The sequence below is a fragment of the Megalops cyprinoides genome, chromosome 4, assembly GCF_013368585.1.
Source record: "Megalops cyprinoides isolate fMegCyp1 chromosome 4, fMegCyp1.pri, whole genome shotgun sequence".
Lineage (NCBI taxonomy): Eukaryota > Metazoa > Chordata > Actinopteri > Elopiformes > Megalopidae > Megalops > Megalops cyprinoides.
Window position 1 is genome coordinate 30,981,560 of NC_050586.1, and position 21,232 is coordinate 31,002,791.

Below are 21,232 nucleotides of genomic sequence, written 5' to 3' on the forward strand. Positions count from 1 at the left end.
ACACTTTCTCTGGGTTTGCTTAATTTTATTCAGAAGAAGTTCTGAAGTCATTTGAACCACTTCTGAAAAGGCTTGGGGACTAGATGTCCAAATGTCATATCCCTGTACTGATTACAGAACGGGTATGACCACCTCAGGGTTTGAGCGGATATATGCTCTTTTAGCAGGCATTTTGGGATGACCCAAACTGGCCTCAGATTAAGAGTGAATCCATCTGAATTATAAACAGTGGTTTATTGTTGTTTGGATTTGATTTGCAGAGGAAATTGCCTTGGATGTTCGTGTTCCTGCACCACGGTCAACGTGAAGTACAAAACACGGAATCTAGATCTGCTTGGAATATAGAAGGAGAAAGGATTCCACTTTTTTTATGAGGAACTATAGAAGGATAGAAGGAGAAAGGATATTTCTTATGAGGAACAGTTTATTTGGATGATATTAATGATTAGTTAAGCATTAAGGAGGGCCTTTTCAGAGTTCCTGTTCATTTAATGGCTGAATCATTTATAAGCCAGTTGGCCTTATGATTTTTTTGTGACATTTTAGATGAAAAGGAAATGATTCAAAACAAAACTGATCCAAGTGATTAACATTCGCCTAGTTCACAAACAATGAATATTTCATGAAATGCACGTTATTAAAAAGAGACTGCTAGACAGGATTGATGTTTTCAATAAAGCTACTTGGGAAGGCAGAAAGGAAATTGACAGAAATGTACCCCAAACCACACTGCATATCAGCACAGGTGAAACAACACATGATGTCTCAATGCTGTTCAATTTGGAATGGTTAGTTAACTATTAATAAATTAATCGGCGGGGTATGAGATTCATTGTGCCAAGTATGTCTGCTTTTAACATCATTTTAGCACAGTTACAAGGGCAGTAATCAAAGAAGACTGTTTCTCTCCCTGGGACAGATCAACTGTGGATAAAAGACTAGCCATCCATAGCCATCCATACATGCCCTATCCTTCAACTTGACTTGTTCTGATATAATCGACTGCAAAAGTTGGTTGTGGCCATCACCCAACAACACATGCTATCAGGAATTACTCCACACCAGTCAGCTTCTCTGCCTGTCATGATCTTTCACGAAATGACATGATTCTGCTCCTCGTTCACAAATGAGGCATTGTGTTTCTCTAGTTCAAAGCTGCACCGAGATCAAATGCAGGGGTAAATCAATCAGAACAGTCATAATAACAAAGAAGTTCGACACAGTCGAAAATAAACAATATGCGGGCCAATCGTGGGTCTGCGCTTTGTTTCAAACAAACTCAAACTGGGAAATGAGATAGTGGAGGTTGGAGCCTATAGAGGAGTGGTGAACAAATGAGAAGATGTAATTAAAGCCAAAATGCATATGATCACTGTTAGCTTCAAGGGCTTTGAATCTTTGAAGTATTCCTGCTGCCACTGCACAAAGAAAAGCCTGCATTTAAATCATCGATGGTCTTCCAACAGCGAATAATGAAGAACCCTGCCTGAAAAAACTGGGCTTGACTGCAAATGCATTCTGTCAAAATATATTTAAAAATGAAATAAAAGTAATTTTATCATGTTAAAATGGTTTGTTAATAGAGCATCTAGACATATTCATGTGTTCATTTGAAATGAGTACAGAATAATCAAATAGGCCAACACAATTTGCAAGACAGTAGGCTAAGCGATCTTCAGAGAAAGCTTGAGAATGACAACGGCAGCCAAAATCACTGTGGTTTCCTAACTTCCTCTGTGGTGATTTACCAGAATAGAAAGAGACCACCCTCTATGATGCAGCCACACACACACACACACACACACACACACACGCACACACAAAGCATACATCCATATGCATCAAATGATACACTTACATACATGCAAAATGCATACCAGAAAAGGTAAGCCCCAGAATATCGTAGTTAGATGACTGTTGTGCATCTCTTCCTTAATAAATGTCTCATCTGAGTCAGAAGCCTGTTTATTTCCAACTATTGCACTTATTTGCATCATGGTTTGCAGTTAATAACACCATAGTGGGCCCTTTTGTCTGTGAATAGACAGTCTACCAGTCTAGAACTGCCATTCATTTCTACACATCTAGACCACTACACAGGATTCCAGAGTCCAGCACCTTTGCAGATGCAGTGCAGAGATCACCAACACTTTCTGCAAATCAGTTCCTGATTACATGTGCAACTTCAGGGTCACAACAGGCCTGCTTGAACATGAACAGTGTGCGTACAACTGAAAGCACTTTTGTTTCACTCCACAGAAATATCTCCTCAGTGCTGAACCTTAGTACACTATGTTAAATGCAGTAGTTTGATAACCACTTTTGAAGAATGGGTCTCTTTATGCATTCATAAAAAGGAATACGAAGCCTTAGAATTAAGTTTATTCCACAAGCATAATTCACAGGAGAGGAAACTTGGCCCTTTATGAAGGAATTATGCTTCCTTTTGTGATTAGCACTGAATTTCAGAGACAAACAGGCAGACACACCAATGATGTTAAGTATATAAATGAATAATCACAGGTAACTATTGTCATTTGTGTCACAACACCAGGGAATTGCAGTAAACACAAGAATACAGTTTATAGAGAAGAATACAGGAAGATACATGAGATTTATTTCACATCAGAAAACATGCATCCATCTCCAAAGATCAGCTTTTCATATGGTGTATCATCATTAATGGGGATGCTGTGGTGTATGCATAGGAGAGGGTGGGGGTGGTTGTGATAATTAAACCACAGCCAATCAGCTGAGAAAATGTAAGGCACTGTAAGGAAATGGGAAAAAATCTTGAGTCTTGGAGGTTTCTGAAGCAATAATTACAGATGTGGATGTCATTAGTAGAACTAGAGGCTAGACCAAATTCATTTAAAAATAAATGGGTAATATACAGCCTTTGTGCATACATATATATATGAGTTGCAGAAACTCAGCTTCATCAACCTCAGCCAGTGTTTAAAGATGTTCACAGTGAAAACCCCTTCTAACCAGTTCTAAGGAACAATACACCCAGCAGTGGAATGTCTGCTGTGGTTTAGTGGTTAGATCATGTCTGGGCACAGCTCTGTATTTCAGTATGTTTAGATACTATCAATACTCTATTAACCGTATGGAGCCCATTAGGATGAAAACAATAAATTAGTCTATTTTTAAACCAGTAACTTACACCGTTGAACCGTTTAAAACAGCAAGTGCTGTTGATCATGAGCTATAGTCTGAGGAAAAAAAACTCCAAAGACATAGCATCCAACTTCCCTCACTCTAAGAATTTTCAGGGAGCACTATATTAAAAGCAAAACACCTTTAAAGAGATCACCCTCACATTTCTCCAGTTGAACAGAAAGTGCAACAAAAACACACTCTTCTCTCATACCATAATTCAGACTTAAGGCCAACTATAAAATGTTTTAAGCAAAAGACATCCCGACATGGCAAAGAGTTCATAAACCAATACTCTGTAAACAGTGCTGTGACCATTACATGTTATGGAAAAAATTGAAACAATGAGTATCCTGTTGAAGCTTGGCAGACATCAGGAAACACTCGGAATACCGGAGAGATAAATTTGTCTGGGAAAAAAATCAAAAAGAAAACAAGCAAACAAACCTCAGGCAAATGGCCGAAAGCCTCCAACACAAAGTGGCTGCTTCTGATACACTGCTTCAGCAGACAACAATTCTGCAATACCTGAGAAATTACAAAAATAATGGATACAGGCCAAAGCAGACAAACTCTCCTTACATCTGTGTGACCCCTCCTCCTTTCCTTGCAGTATGCCAAAGCATACATGAATGGCCCTGAGTCCTGTGATTCAAAAATTTAACCAGTTCCCTACCACAGACCAAAGTTCACATGGGGTGATAAGTAAAGAATTTCAATTCACATGCGATCCCAGTTATGAATAAAAGGCTTCACCATTGTCAATGCACACTGTAAACACATTTCCAGAAAAAAAATTACTCAGTTTCAGAGAACCTTTGAAAGATTTGATCAGCCAATGAGCACAAATACACACAAACACACACACACACACAGTTCAAAGAAGCAGAATCCACTGATATAAAATGTGACAGTTCTTTGTGGCATTTTGACAAACACAAAGTTGAAAATCCTTTGACAGAGGATAAGTTACAAGAAAATTCAATGGAAATGCAAAAAGAACAAGAGAGAAGAAAGGCGAGGCGCTCTGGCCGCGAGGCAATCGATCGGGTGGAGGAAGCACAGGCGACGCTAAGTTGGCTTTAGCCCACTAATTAACACAAATACAGAGGCCTACAAGTGTCTTTCCACGGTGTGCATATCAATGCCTGTTAAATGGCATGGATTACCAATTATTGGCTGAGAAGGGAATGCTCTGCTGGACCACATCTTATAACAGAATGTGTACGTTGCTGAAACCATTTAGTCTAAGCATGTACCCTTGACTGCATGGTACCAATCAATGGTTTTGCGACTTTACGTAGCAAAATATTAGTTGGGCTTTTATATGTAACAGATATTTCTGACAGGCTAAGTTCTGGAACACAACACGATTGGCACTTAAGGGCTCTGATACACCTAAACGATGATAGACGCTTGCGTGCTAACATTCTAGATACATCTATTTTGAGATGTGGCCTTTTCAAAAACATCAAAGATCAGCAGTAAATTACTTCCAAATGTGAATAATAGCTTAACTGGTGTTTCATTTGCTTAATGAGGTGCGGTTGATTATGAACGGTTTACAAGCATTTGAAGAGGGAGCAGCGATCTAACCAAATTCTCTAGCATGAATCAACAAACACACACTGCAAAGACAGACTGCAAACCACGGTTTTATCTTTCACCTCTCCATTTTGCTGACCTGGGGACAGGGCCCTAAGTTTCTCACTGTTGGACTCTTGTCCTCTGCCTGAATTTTTATTTATTTATTTATTCTTTAATCTGATCACACTAACTGACAAAAGTAAATAGTATTCAGAACAAAAAATAATATTTAAGTAACTGAGGTTATTTTTATTGACCTGTGCACATTTTGCTTGGGTGGCACTGTTCCTGCCCCTTGAAAGACCCCACCCACCAGAAAGCATGACTAGCCTTTCTGGTCAATGGGGCCCTACATCAACTGGCAGTTCATTCTCAAAACCACAAACAATCAGGATCCTTTACCTACTGGCAAACTCTTCATACTGCATGGCTTGAGCCACTTATTTGATCTGCCAAAGTTCTGGTGATGTTACCTTTGATGTGGAGTCTGGAGGAATAAGGGAATATTCATTTTCATAATTCTGCAGTATTTCAGAGATACAGACACAGCTTAAAATAAAAAAGTAATCTTTTTATCATTTTTCTATAATGGTCGGTATGTCTGTCTTAGCCTCCTTTTTATATCAGATACGGAGTATGGGCACAAGTAAGACTTAAGGAGGCTGAAGTCTGGGTGAATCTATCGCTTTGAGGGAGCTGTACCTGATATGAAAGAGCCTGAAGAACAGTAAATTTTTTGAAGCTCCCACTTGTTTTCAGGCTCCTGTAAGTGAATTTCCTAGAATTATATACTTGGGTGGGTGGAGGGGTCTCGACTCAGAAAAAGTTCTGACTGACCTATTTTATGAGATTTTTTTTATGTTTCATTGCCTATGTTAAGCTGCAGATCATCCTCTGAATGCCTTGACATCCATTTTTAAAAGAAAGTGTTAGAGGGAAGAAAAAATTATAATAAATAAAAAAATAAAATACTAGATATTCCTGCAAGCACAGCACAAAAGTCCTCATTTGTATGCATTAAAAATAAATATACATACAGTGGAATTTCAGTACATTCAAATACAGTTTTAAATGTGTGCTTGTGCGCATATGTGCTTCGGTTTGTGTGTGTGTGTGTGTGTGTGTGTGTGTTAAAGATCACTTGGAGAAGAGTTTCAAGCTTTCCACCCAAACATTTTTTACAGAAAATGAATTTCAACAAGTGATAACACTATTATTCACTGATGTTTTTCAAGAATATTATTTTTTAATTCTTTATTATACCAAGATTGTCCCTAGTTTTTTTTTTTTTTTTTTTAATGATGTGAAATTGTCACATTAGTGACATTAGTGACTGTTTTAAGACTACATGTAAAAAAAAAACACATATCCTCAAGAAATATACAGCAGAGGTCTGGAATGTGTCGCCCATGAGAATGCTGTGGCCCTATCCAGGTTTTGATGTGGCCCACGTGAGATGTTTATGCTACTTCATTAACTTATTAAGTTGCAAATATAAATACACTAATAAGCTTAGCCTTGCTTTTCAGCAGTGTGTTGAGCCTGCCTCATTCAGCATGGCCTTCGATATATCTGGTGACAATTGTGCTTTAAACTGAGATATTGTAATGTACGCACAAAGGCCAGGCAAGTGGGAACAGCAGGTGATTCGGCAGGTGAGACAGCCTGTGTGACAGTGATTAATGAAGCAATGGAGAAAATCAGAAGGTCATTTATCCCCTCCTGTTAAAGGAGGTTAGCTAGTTGAATAATGGACCTAATGTCATCTGTTACCATAGAACATAACAAAGAGATATAAACCACATTTTCCAACTCCAGCATGTCCTTCCCAAAAATTCTGCCATAACAGATCATACAAAATAAAGGCAATTATATTTTATCATATGTTTAGGTTTATAAAAATAATGTTAAGTTTGAATGTTTCTTGTATTACTCGCACATATACTCCAACTACAAGGATTCCAGTTTCTTACACTCTGTTCAAAATAAGTACTGTACCATTTTATTCCAACTCTGTTCCAGGCAGTTTCTGTTATCTTGCTGGTATTTTACTTAAAAGTCAAAAATGACAATACAAGTTAAAAAATTCAATGAGTGCAGAACATTCTGTGGTTGCTGCCTAAATTACTTCTGATAGGTCACAAAACTGACCCGTGATAACATTTGGGTTGCCTGCTCGTGATACTATTTCATTTCACTGCAGAAGAGAAAATGTATGCAGTCCAGAAGGCAAACAGGTGCTTTCAAAGAAGACTTTCAAAAAGGACGCCTGAAAACTCCCTCGCTCCAATTATAGTGCTGGTGCAAGAGGCTGCAACTCATGTCATATTTATGAGCCAAGCTACCACTGGACGAGTTGCAGGAGTGTCACAGGGTCTCCATGATCCCCCCCTTAGATTTTGGGGATAGCGTGAGCTAGTACACAGAGTTTTTGATGTCCCAAATCCATCTCAGTTTCACTGCCTGAATCTGTCTTGAGGGATTAGCCCTTATCAGTAATGAAGGCCATCTGCATTTGAAATAGTCTACGCAACAAAGTGAACAAAAATTCAAAACAGAAAATTGCATGGTTGTGTGAAGCAAAATGACTGCAGTTATTTAACCTGGCAAGACTCTCTGTGACGAATGCAAATTTTCCCTTATTCTTTCGCTTACTCGCTGGGATCTTCCTAGTAGCTCAGTCAGTCAAGGCACTTGTAGCAAATGGGGGTTCTAGCCCAGCCATGTTATCAACCATCAATGACTTGGAGCTCTACCAGCGTAGGGTAGGGTAGGGTTTCCTTGTCTCAGCGCTCTCAGACACCAGGTGAGCAGCATTGATAATGTAAACATAGGCACACCTACCCTCCAAATTTGCTTCACTTTCATGCACAATGGGATTTGTAGTGTGAAAACCATTCCTCTATTGAAGTATGTATCAGAGGACTGCATTCACTATGACTAGTTCCCCTCCATAAATGTAGAGGTTGTAACAATGAGAAGAGCCTAAGATGCAATTGGGGAAACAAGGATTTAGTGCTTCCATAATTATGTGCACAGTTTAGCAGCAGTCAGATGTTGTATAAAAGCAAGCAGGGCTACTGATGAACTTTTTGCTCTTTCCACATCTATACTGCAAATCATATTCCTTTTAAACATTTACTACAAGGTTCTACTGGTGAAATAATCCATTCACATTTGGATGGATTTATTCTGTGACATCCATCTGTGTTAATGTGAGTCCCTGAGACTATTTACTGGTCTCCCTGTTGCTGTGGCTTCCTGGTATATTTATGAGGAGAGGGGGCTTCATCCATTTGCACAAATGAGGGCAGAAAAGCCATGGAAAAAAAAAAAAAGATTCCCCTCTCAGGTCTACAGAGCGCATGTGTGGTCAGTTCTGCACTGGCAGGTCTGTTTAATCATTCATCACCTCTGTGTATTAAAATAATCTGACAGTTTCATGAGGCCAGCATGTGACTGATGCGCACGCCCAAACTCAGAATCTCTGCAGCAGCCCTCCTGCAGGTTTCCTTCCTATTCCTGGGGCCTTCCCTGCTTGTGGGTTGTTTTCTGTGGAATCTCCCGATACAGCTGCCATTCCAAGGATGTCAGGCAAAGATAACGCCTTCAGAGAAGCTCTGCATGTTCTCTGCCACAACTGAAAGCCGGACGGCCAGGCTTCGCCTGAAACCTTCACCTCTTTTTCCACCCAGTGATGCAAATGCATGCAGTGCACATCAGTATTCTCCATGCATAAGTCAGGATCCCAGCTCATGGGCTTTCAGGCAGTTCATATCTGTCTTCATTTCACCATCTACATGCCTATGAATACATGCATACATACACATGCAGGCACACACACACACACACACACTCACACACACATACACATACAGACACATACATGCTTAAGCTTTATCAAACTTAACTGAGCATAGAGAAGGCTATTGAGTGTGCATATGCAGATGGACCTGGCAGGTGGATGCGATAACCTGCCTGTGGCTGCTGCCTATAACCTACCAGCATTTCCTCCGTGAGAATCTCGGGACAAACTCATCATCATTCATCATGTGACACAATGTTTTGCGCTGCATGATGCCAGCAATTGGCTCAGCATTTTCAGATGCTTGTCCATTACTAGGGTATGGAGGGAATCATATGACAGATGCACACAGTTTTCAACAGTCTGAGCAAGGCCAGCTGGCCACCTTCAATGACACAATGCAGAAAAAAGTACATCTGAAATACTTTAGGAGAATGTCTATGCCATATTCTTTGGCTCACATTGCCCCATATAAAAGATAATATTCAATGTGGCCCACATTTTCAGTACATGATTTTCCTCTGTAAGTGCACTGTAGTTCAATGGTAAAGTATATTTGTGTGACCACAAGCAAGTATTATGTAATTGCTGTGCCGGTGCACATTGTTACACAACTGTATCATAAATGTCAGTAGATATTACGGTTCCAATTGATGTGGTTATATTGGTACTTATATTTGGGTTGGAGTCGGATGAAAGGATTATACCTGGCTATGGGCCAAGGCTGTTGACCCCACATTTGGAAATCATGAACAGAAAAAAGAAATAAGGGACATGGGGGTAGAGGAGGGGTGCTGTGAACAGCTGATATGGTAAGGAAGTTTGAATCCTGATGTTCGTGGCAACAGATGGGATCTAGGGTTGGTTAATTGTGTAGGTCTTCCAGTTCGTTCAGTTTTTCAGTACATCTCATTCAGTGAATCTCGTTAAGTGTGTTTCCCTCTCCAACCACAGGGTGACTCTGTGACATCTGTCATTATACTATGTAATTTAATACATATTCTACAAAATTATTATATTATGACAAAATTTTATACTTAACATTGCAATATGGAAGCTCATTACTAACAATGCTAGTTACTAAGTTTAAGCTATTATAGAATTAATAACCTTGTTTATTTTTAGTATAGTGTAAATATGCTATAACATTATCTAGACATTTTAATACGGAACATATAGTTTGTGATTCATTTTATGACATCATATTAGCCTATTTAAAATGGGAACAATCAAAAATGAGATTATAGCACTACTTTACAGCAGTGAAGCTATTTATTTGATTAAGCTATTTATCCTGTTTTATCACCTAGTGAGTGAGGTGGCAACACACTGGCATTGCAGAGGCATCAGCTGCTAGCTAGAGAGCAAACTTTACTGAGAAGGCCTTTTTCTAACTTATCAGACGTTGTTAGTGTAGCGAACATTCAGACTGAACATAACTATACAGAACTATACTATGCTATACTTACTGTATGCACTTTTGTACGTTGCTTTGGATAAAAGCGTCTGCTAAATAAATAAATGTAAATAAATGTAAATGTAAACAAATACAGTTAATTGAAACACATGGAGATGGGACTTGCACTGTAATATTATATCTATTTGGAGCAACTGTATGATGAAAGATATTTTTATTCATTACTGTCTACATACAGAACAGCCAACCCAATAATGATACCCAATGTATGTCCTGTATGACCTGTTTCTGTATTATTATTTCAATATTTAACATGCATCTGAGAAGTGCAGTCTGTCTATATATTTTAATGGACTCTTTTGTTAATATCTACCATCATTCAGGGTGTTCACTGTTGTAGCTAAATAATTGGTAGCATTAAGGAAGGAAAGGCATTTGATTTGTTTGAATTTGCTTTTAATACATGAAGAAAATAGTGTCAAAGATATTACTGAACATCCTTGAATCAGTGACTCAATGATTCATTTCAGTAAAAACAGTCCCCATGACTATCACTAATACTGAGTTTATACGGTGAAACATTCCAACATTTTTTCAGGTGTATTTTTTAGGCAGTTTGCCTCACATACATTTGAAGAAGAATGACTGAAGGTGTACAATAAAAACCAGGGTCTTGAAGTGGCTCTGTCCTTCAAGGCTCTCCTTCAGTGTCACTACATTTCTTAGGCATAGACTGTAAATGCTTTCACGAGAATGCATATAAACTACATCCAATACAGCACCTGACCCCCATACCAATTTCAATTTGCTGAAGGTACATCAAAGGAAATGACATCAAACTGGCCACTAAAGACGACAATTGAATAGTCTTTGTACCTTGTGAAGGTAGTAATATTGATAAAATTTAACTGCCCAGCAAACTTTATTGGATCTACACACTATACCGTGTCTTCCAAAGCCCTGAATAAAGACTTTGACAATATTTTCAGTTCTCATTCTAAGGAGAAGATTAAGACTCTCATTTATTATTTATCTCCTTGTCTTTTCAAAGTGCTTATTCTGAACCTCTGTAACCCTTTTATACAAATAGATTTTTAATTGGAGTAATCAGAGTGCCTCACCCAAGGGTGTAACAGCAGACTCTCACCTGAGATTTGAACCCATGATCTCTCAAGTCCTCGAGGGTACAATGCACGGAATGACTGAATCATCCAGGATGCTTGGTGCCTGCAGGATACTGTGCTAGTTTTCAGGGAACAAGCAGAGTTACAAGCATTAATACCTGATGAAATTTAAATGCTCCACCCAGGAGAGCTCAGCGGCACTCAAGTCAAACAGTGTTGTTAGCCCACAGTGCTCACACTGCTCCAGATGAGGTGCCTTCCTAGAATCTTAATCACACCTTCCTCTCAAGGAAAAAAAAGAACTTTGGGCTCCAGCTTCTCATGTTTGGAGAAGGAACACACCGGGTGTGAAGTAACAAACTTCAGGCTTATTTAAAATCCATTTTTCCCCATTCTTTGAAGTACCAAAAGAGGACACAGTCTTGTTCCAACAATTTTGTTTTAATTTCAGCAGGTTCCTCATGCAGTATTACATAACTGAGGTACCCCTGTCTATTAATATGATAATGGGACACCTGCTGTGCTTCTAAGAGCTACATCTACAGTACTGCAACCTGACAGCCAATTTCCTGAAATGTAAAGGCCAAGACAGGCTTGTCAAAACTACAACAAAGGACCTGAGACTTAGATGACACCCCCCATTTACAGTTGTGGATGAATATTCTTTCAAAATCCTTGCATAGGCTACCTTTACACTCAAAATGTGGCACAGCAGTTGAAAAACAGCACTTAAAGCCACAAGGGTTGCTAGTCTAGTCCATGTTTAATCTCACAAAACAGGCTTGACCTTGTTGCTTTTGTTGTCTTCTCAGCCTATTTCAGTCCATTTCAGTGTCCCACAAAAAGTGCTTAACTCAACAAAACAGCTCTACCCTCTGACAGTAGATGTCTTTCTCTAAATCAGAACCTTCCAGTCAGAATGTACACCTTACTTTTGATGTTTTTTGGACGCGCATATGCACCATTATTGTTCGCTGATCACTCATTAGTTTTCTGGTTTCTTTATTCCATTAATATTCTCATCCGCCTTTATCTTCACTTAATTATTGTCATCTTCCCCTTTAGTGTCATGAACACAGTAAATGAGTCAGCTTTTTTGGAAATATGTAGCCTCTAAATTACTGATAATGGGCACAATGACTCCTTCACTAGCTAAGAGAAGGCTTGGCTTTGATGCTGTCACAGCCTTGCCCCTGAACCATTTTCTTTCAACATGAGACAATATTGAATCAGTGGGCAAATTCCTGGCCTTAGTTCTGTCTGACCACTAGGTGGTTTGTCTTTTGTCCTTTGCCCTTTGTTTTTAATAATGAATCTAATCATTTGTCATGCATAGCATTTTCAATGTGTAAAAACAGAGGTGAGGTGGAGAGGTGTGAGGATGCTACTAGATCGCCCCCCGATGGTGCGGATGGTGTGACTGCATGGATATGGATGTGGTGGTCATGGTTCTGTAGAGGGTTTATCGCAATTCAGAGTTACAGCCAGAAGTGCAGTCAGGCGTGCAGTTTGCATGTTTGATATGCTAACTGGGGATATGCGGGCTGGTGAAAAAGTGCAAGAGATCTTTAAAATTCTCAAGAAGTATTAAAACCTTAAAAATCTCTTTACAGTAAATTGAATAGAAAGCCTGTGCTAAAACGCCAGGTTTGCATACACTTATGTAATCAATGCTGTTCAACACAGAAGACAGTGGCACTTGTAAAAGGTCTTTTGTTGCGAAATGGGTCGCTGCGCATATTCAGTATAGTTAAGTGCACTTGACACTGGACAGACGCTGAATGAACACATAATGTTTTGCTAGTACTGCCAGATATCTCTTGTGTGTTTTGTCTCCTTAATTACACATAACTGAGCTCTGTAGTACTTCTTGTTTCTCCTTGTAGTTTCTCCTTGATTGCTACTGAAACGGTAGAGGCAACATTGCGTCCATAAATGCATCTGATATGAAGCCAATAGAAAAAGGTTTATGGATTGCCGATTCTCTGAGCCAGATGCAGCTGTGGTCCACTTCTTTTGCACCAAATTCTTGCATAATTATGCCTCATAACACAAAACACCGCAATCATACATAATTCAACCCAAGGCCTTCACACAAGACTCCAGCAGATAGACTCCCTGGCTCTTTGAGTTTGGTGGTCTTCATAAATGCTGTCTAAAGCACATTCAAAATGAATGGGCTTATTTATGAAGCTAAGATGCAGCCTATATCTCTGCAGCAATAATTTCAGGTAAGACCATCAATACTACAACTACAAATTAACTACTCCACGGGCATAACTTCAAAAATTGTGCCCACTCGGATTCAACATTGATGATGTGGTTTACATTCACTATGTAACGGAAACAGAAAACATTGATTCAACTCAGAACAAAGGAACAAGTTACCGCTATTCATAAAAGATTACTGCCATACATTTGACAGAGAGGCCTTTGTTTAGTTAGAAACAAAGCAAAAGCCATGAACAAACACAATGGACATGGTGCACTGAATGAGCTGCTGTTCCTGAATTCAAACCTCACAGTGATGTGCTTGGTCCCAGATGACACAACAAATGTACACAGAAGGACACCTGTTCCAATATCGCAGTTCAAGTGTCTGGTGAGAATCTGACCAGTGTGGCATTTGGTCAGATCCCTCCATACTTCAGATATCTTAACATATTATTGGTGTTTCATGTTTTAATATCCTTTTGAACTGTATGTCCAAAGATTCCCTCAACTCACTTTTTAAACTCACTGCACCCCCAACCACATTTACTAAGCTTGGTGTAGCCTACCAATGATGAACAACACAAATACTGTAAAAGCAAACACTATCAAAGTAATACTGATGACAGTACCTCATTGCTTCTTACCTTCTTTGAATGTGAATGTCTATATTGATATTTTTAATGCCATTAATAATTTGTGCTGTTGGTTGTTGTAATCTCATCTTCCCAAAAAACTGGAGGAACTGTTGGACCCCTACAGAAAACATATACAACAGCTACACTAGTTAGCTGGCTAAGGAGTTAAATGACTTCCTCACTGCTCTGACAATGGGGCAAGCTAACTAGCTAGAATGTGTCTTATTGTAGTAGGTTGGCTAGCTAGATTGCATAAAGCAAAGCCGTAATTTTACTAACTCCTACACGTAGTTGGATAGATAGTTACATGACAAGTGCAATAATATGTGTACATAAAATCTCAGGCATGGTTACCTGTCTTTCTTTATCAAATTCTTATTCAGTTGTGGGTCAATGGCTATCAATATTTGTGGAAGATGGAGATGTAGTAGAACATTATATATGTTGAAAATAGTAGAGACAGTTGCTTTCCTGTCTAGTCATTTTAAATGTTAAACTGTAAATGAAAAAAACACCTAGTTAGTGTGAATGTTCAAAAATTAAGTTACTATGCACATGAATGATAAATTAATCAAAATAATAAAATATTTATATTATTTATGAAATAATGGTTTAAAAAAATGAAATAATTATTAACTCCACACAGCACCTTGTGAAGTTGACTGTTAACTTTCATCTTGAGTTTTTGGCAAAATTACAACTCAAAGGAAAATATCTGTGACACAGAAAAAAAATGTAAAAAAAAAAAAATTCCATTTGATCCACCAACGGTAGAGAAATCACACTCTTCAAAATTGCCTTTAAGGTGGTGTAGTAACCACCAAAAAAAGACCTTCTAAATGAGCTTGGCCTCTGTCTATTCACTGAAGATCACATGATTTAGAAAGAGACAGTGCAGTAAATTCGGTAACACGTCATCAAAAATCCCGAAAAACTTTAATATAAATCATGACCAGATGAAGATCCTCCATGTAAGCACATGTTGCTGTTTCTGTATTTCTGCGAACTGGGCAGGGCTGTGAAACTGAGCTACTCCTTCCTCCTAATTTATAGACATTAGTTCCATATGTGTATTTTAGGTGAAAGTCACTGCCTTGCCAGCCTCTCCATTGCTAAGAGCTGCACCTGTGGTTTATCTCCCTTCTCTTGCTATAGCACTACAAGTCGCAGCCAAGGCCATGAAAACAGATGTGGCTCCATGTTTTGTGGTGTGTAACACAAAAGTTAAAATCATGGCTCTAAAAAGCTGAAACAGATACAAGAAGTGGATACAAGAAACAGATAATGTCACACTTCTTTTTTCCAAAACAGCCACCGTACTGCTCTGGGGTGGACCTAGACACTTATCTGGCGCACCGTGGGGTGAGGGTGGTGGTGGTGGTGGGGCGGTCAGTATGAAAATGGGGTCTGATACGATCTTTCCATTAATGCATGACTGCATTTATATCAGAAGCAATTAAGCGCTAACCCACCTCAGTGCAAACTGTGCTCTGTATCTGCTTTGAAAAATCTGAGCGGAGCTAATGTTGCCTAATGCCTCCCAAAACTCCCGTCAAAACACAGCGTGCACAAGCCTAATCAGAATTATGCCCTGGAAAGCTTCTTATTCTTCACCTTGCATCCTTTACCAGCATTCATTCACATGAATAGGCAATCTGCTTGGTTAAATCAACAGCTAAAGCTAATGTCGTTGGGCACAAACAAACAGGGGAGGTGATGACGTTATTGTAATTCATGAACTGCCCCGCTCAGCAGGCTCAGCATTGAGATTGTGGTGTTTACCCCCACCTCTTATCTCTACCGTGTGGCAATTGTTGACAAAACAAAGTTACTGTCCATGTGAGAGTTCTCTGTGGTGAAAGCTGTCTACCTGTCACCCTCCATGATATCCAAGTCTGCCGTAAATTTCAGTGTGGCAGAGGAATGCTTAATTTACATTAAGGTGCAACAGATGAATGAAACAGAGATTCACACTGTGATTCATTTCCAGACACAACAACCCAGGACAACGAGGGAAACCTGCATTGCAAAGGCATTGAGGAGTCTAAGATTCCAGGAGGATATGTGGCAATAGCTTTACCAAAACCTGCAATTCTGAAACCTTTACCTTGCATTTGGACTTCTACATACAACAGTGTTCCCTAAAATTGCCTGCCTACCCGGAGAAGCAAGTATAGCCTCACAGGCATTGATGTCTCAAAAGCACCCACAGGATTGCAACGCAGGCCCCCCGTGCAGGAAGTGATATATAGTTTGCCAAAAAATGAAGAGCACTGCGGGTTTACCTGTACGCCTACGATGCCAGTGGGATCAAGCTATAAGTGAGACAAAAATCTGACTCATGCTCTACCAAACAGCATGCAGCGTATATTAAAGCACATATCCAAAAACAGCTGTTACCAGAGGCCACTAAGCCAGATTTGGGAATATGCCTAAATGAACCCGACATGAAATATAGATCTAAAAAATGGCATCACTGAAATATGTCTTGCATGCCTTTTATGTGAGCCTTGTTGAAAGCATTACATTCACAATCAGTTATAAAATCATGTACACGCTATGCATTGCACTTAAACTTTTCACACTACATAAAGCATCTCTTCACTTGCATACTGTATCTTGTGATTTTAATAATAATTAATAACTGAGGAGAGTGGGATGATTTGTGGATCACAGGGAGTTGCTGTAATTTGCCTTCTGAATGCTCTCCTATGGCCCCACATGTCACAGTAAAGATTAATTTTATCAGCTTCAGAGGTTTCAGCCTGGCCAAACTCATCATAGTGATTCAATACCGATATCGATTACCCTCCCACTAAACCAAGTGCTAGTGCTTTTAACACTGTGCCAAATGCATATGTAGGTCTTAATTCAGTCCCACTGGAACAGCTTTTGGAGCACAACCAGAAATAAAAAAAAAAGAGTTTGAAAACTGACTTAAGGCATTTTTACATTTCTGTGGTGACACACAGGTTATACAGTAAATAACAACAACAGCAACAACAAAAGACTCTGTAAGGCATTGTTCAAAGAACAGGCTGAAGCTCAAACACATGGGACTGGACTCCCCTTATTGACATTATCTTTAGTCTGGAGTGAACATGTTCCTGAATTTATTTTCATAAGTAGTCCAAAGCCAAAAGCAGCAGGTTTAAGGTGTCTTAGCCTAGCAAGTTTTCTACTAAGTAGAACAATTGCATTTCTTCACAGCAAGGACACAGAGCAAACACAGATTTGCTTGAATACCAGGGACCATGACATATCTAAACATTGCCAGAAGGAGGAAACCAGCACAGTACCAGGTGTCAAAACTACTACTGACTTATTCCTCAAAAGAATCGCTATTGACTCTACTTGTCTAGATTTCGTCATTGTCTCATACACAAAATGCTGATCAATCAATTCTTGTAACACTTTCCACCAAATCTACCAGGTACTTACCACTGGTCATCTTCACCACCCTTAGCATCTTAATCACACTGACATGTCTAATTTCCATTTTACTTCTCCATGTATGTCTCAACAACACAGTTGCTTTAGCGAGAGTGCATGGCAAGGCTTCAGGCTTGTCTTCTACATAACACTTTACCCTTCAGTTAAATCCAAAGTGTAGGCATTCACCTGATCACAACACAGTGATGGTATGCATGAACAAGCTTCATCTCATAGAAAGTCATGCACTAAACAAAACAAATCCGATTAAGCCATGGTCAGTACAAAGTTTCATTTAAATTTGACATATGTAATAAACAGCAAAGTTAGCAAACACAATGCCGCAGAGGCAAAGCACTTTGAGTGATGGCAATCATTCTGTTAACTTGACACTGTGTAAACACTGGAATCTAAAAAAAAAAAAAAAAAAAGTACAATATATGTCAGCTATTTTTCAGTATGCAGGGCACTAACTAGAAAATCCATGAGGGCAGTTGCTTGAAAATTTGCAACTATTCACTGTAACCAGAAAATTGGGGTCAAATTTTATACCTGACGTGTTCTTTTACCTGTGATCTGCATCGACACGAGTCGGTGGGGGAGGGGGGGTTGTTTTTTTTTTTTTTTTTTTTTTTTGGAAGGATTGATTTTTAAAATAATGCAAGTGTAGAACTTTGAAAATGAAGACAACACATATTTAAATTAAATATTCAGTTGCTGAATATTTACCAAAATACAGTAGAATAATTATTCGGAAAGCCTTTCTGCTCTTACGTATTCGACCCCTCTTCGACATTTGCAGAGTAATGCGAACGGCTATATGAGATTTATTGATTTCAAATCTATTTTAATGAAATGCATAACACGTGCCCAGACGTCCAACCCATTTGCAAAAACGAATCTGAAAAGTACCTAAAGAATGTAGCTTCATTAGCGACAGCAACAGAATGCATATGATTTCGCATGCTTAATTAATTTAACCAGACTCCCTCAAACAGTTTACATTCAAATCCGATCATCATTTGCCATAATCTCAAATAATCCACACCCACGATTCAAAGTCATACAGCCAATCCATCTCCCCTTTTATTAATTGCGGTCCAGAGATATGACAACTCACCTAGGACTATTTCAACGTGTGCTATTCCGATCCGAACTCAAATACCCACAGCGAAGTTATTTATACAAAGAACTGAACCGGAGCACAATGACCTCAACTCTACCTCCCAATAAAGGGATTACCAGGGGACCGAAACCCTTCTTTCTCAGCGCAGTTCATTGCAGGCGCGCTTTTGACCCACAGATATATCTGGGTCCAGAAGTGTGGAAAGATGTACATTCTCAAGATCTCAGAATAGCCTGACGACAACCTAAGAAAGAAAAGACAAGAAAAAGGATAGACTGGAAATACGGGATGTAATGATGGATTCGCCGAAATACGGAGAAACTTGTACATTCGCGATGAGCACCAGCACAGACGCGATCTACTGTAAATCACATGAGGAAATCGACTGCACGTTCCGTCCATTCAGCCTCCGCAGCAGTATCATAGCAGTCATTTACATTAAAAGTGTATAATCTGTGACTACTGCCACTCGTCAAATGCTTCCGCAGCCCAATCATCATCGGTGATACTTTCGCTTCTAATATCGAAAGAATGCTTCCTCTGCCGTTGGCTATAAATCAATAACCTGATTAACGCCACTGGAACAGAATTATCTGAGAAATATCCGTTCACAGACTGGTGTTGTTCACACGCCATAGGCTACATTAACGTTATCCTATTCTGAATGTAAGTTTAATAGTCTGGTACAGTGCCTCTTACGATGTATACTGTCAACTTCACAGATCAAGGGAATCAATCAGGAAAAGCAAGCGTACTGCCTGAGCGATGTATCCACAAAGTGAAGCCATAGCTAATTCATCGAGTAATGTTCTTCATTGCGTAATTCCCACTCACAGTGCACGAGAAAGAAAAACGGAGGACAAAACGGGGTTCCAATAATAATAATAATAATAATAATAATAATAATAATCATAATAATAATAATAATATCTGTTATTGTCAGAGGTAACCACTTACTTCTACTGGATTTTTTCGCTATTTTATCTTTATTTTATTTTGTCAAATGCAGTAAGTCGCGTTAAAGAGTTACAGAATCCAGTATGACAATAAACGATACCTGCTTAGGAGTATCTCCCCCCATGAAACTAGCAATGGCTTTCTACTCACCTTTAGCTAGCTGCGGGACAGCAGCGCTTATGCAGAGGACGATGAAAACGGATAACGGACCCATCATTTTTTAAACAGCATATATCTCTTCCAGAAAGATTGCAGAATGGACAACTAAGCCAAAAAATAAAACTTCTGTTCCTTTCCGTCCAACGACGTCGTTTGAAATGACAGTATCCCCTCAACTGGTTTTTCTGTAAGTCCTTTTTTGGAGATGGAGAGAGAGATACGCGGAGGCTACCTGCAAGCCAAAGTGATAAGAAAAGCGGCTCTGCTTGTGCAGTTATCCCCCTACTGCAGTGGTGCACAATGCAATAACCGAGAACGAGAGAGCGCGTGCAGGTCCCGATTACACAGCGGACTGTGTACAAACACGGCAGGAGAACAGCAGCGCGCGCTGCAGACGGTCACAGCGCTCCAACTGGGGCGCTGTCTTACTGATAAAGACAACCCCTGCTCCTCCCCACACGTGCTTGCACTGCCAATACAAAGCAGCTTCAATTCTTGCTGGGTGGGACCTAAATTACCTTATCTCTTCAGATTTTTTTTTTTCCCTTGCAGACACCATCTACCCTTGGGAGAGCGGCTGGTTGCCATTGTTGTGAGCAAGTACTGTGGCCTAGACGTTGGAAGTAAAAGCCTTCTCTGCAGAACCTTTGCTGATCGGAGATTTAAACTGACTTGCAGCCAGCACACTATTAGCATGTTAGGGATATCTTTCTTGGAACTGCACTTCCCTGCAATGTAGTGCGGTCCTCTTATCTCTCACTGTTTTAGTTTCCACAGGGGTCACTGGATCCTTTTCCCTCCACTAAATACCACTTTAATGATGGAATCATGCAATTCACTGAAACTTATCAGTAAAATGAACTTTTCATGTGGTTTGCTATGCTACATATAGGCCAATATAAGCCCTCAATTGACAAATATGCATTATTCATTTATTTGTTCAGCTTGGGCAGAACATGATGTTATGAACTATATGGGCTGATTACACACATTCCTCCTCTGTGCTCTCTCACGTCTCATTAAGCAGTCAGTCAGTACGACAGACATAACCACAAATAATCACTTATTGATTGAATTATGTATCCTTTAACTTGCATGTCTGGGCAGTCTCGTGTTTGTCCAATGTGATAAGACAGACTTTATAAGATGAAGCCCACTTTTTTTTCATTTTAAACATTTCATCTTTATAATCTAAGTTGCATTGAACAGAACAAAGCTTTCTTTTTTCCAAATAATAGGTTTTATTACAGAAAACATAAGGGCATGAATTACACTGACAGTACATGTTCTGGCACTTCTGAGGGTTTTTTTTTTTGATTGGATTAAGGTCTGGAAATTGAGGTGATCAGTGGATAATGTTTACTTTGTGTTCAGTTGACAATTTCTTTGTAAATATGTATGGAGACCTTTGTATGAGATCATTTTCATGCTGGAATGTAAACTTTCAGCCAGATTTGAGCTCTGTGACAGAGGGAATCAGATTTTTGTTTTACCAAAATATCCTGGTATTGTATGTATTTTGATCTGGAGTCCCTCTGTGGTAACAAGGGCTTCACAACCTGTATATATAAAATAACTCAAAAACCTGAAATTTAAATTTCCCCCACGATATGG

General features: G+C 39.3%; 1 protein-coding gene across 3 annotated transcripts in view; it reads right to left on the reverse strand.

Annotated features, from left to right (window-relative positions):
- The window catches only part of LOC118776608 (EGF-like repeat and discoidin I-like domain-containing protein 3), a 134,645-nt gene extending 114,635 nt beyond the window's left edge, over nt 1-20,010 (reverse strand). For all 3 annotated transcript variants that reach the window (XM_036527056.1, XM_036527055.1, XM_036527053.1), the window contains exon 1: nt 19,610-20,010. In XM_036527056.1, the coding sequence (XP_036382949.1) occupies nt 19,610-19,676 (67 nt within the window). In that variant the 5' untranslated portion in view covers nt 19,677-20,010. The remainder of the gene's footprint in view (nt 1-19,609) is intronic.
- Nucleotides 20,011-21,232: the final 1,222 nt, after the last annotated feature.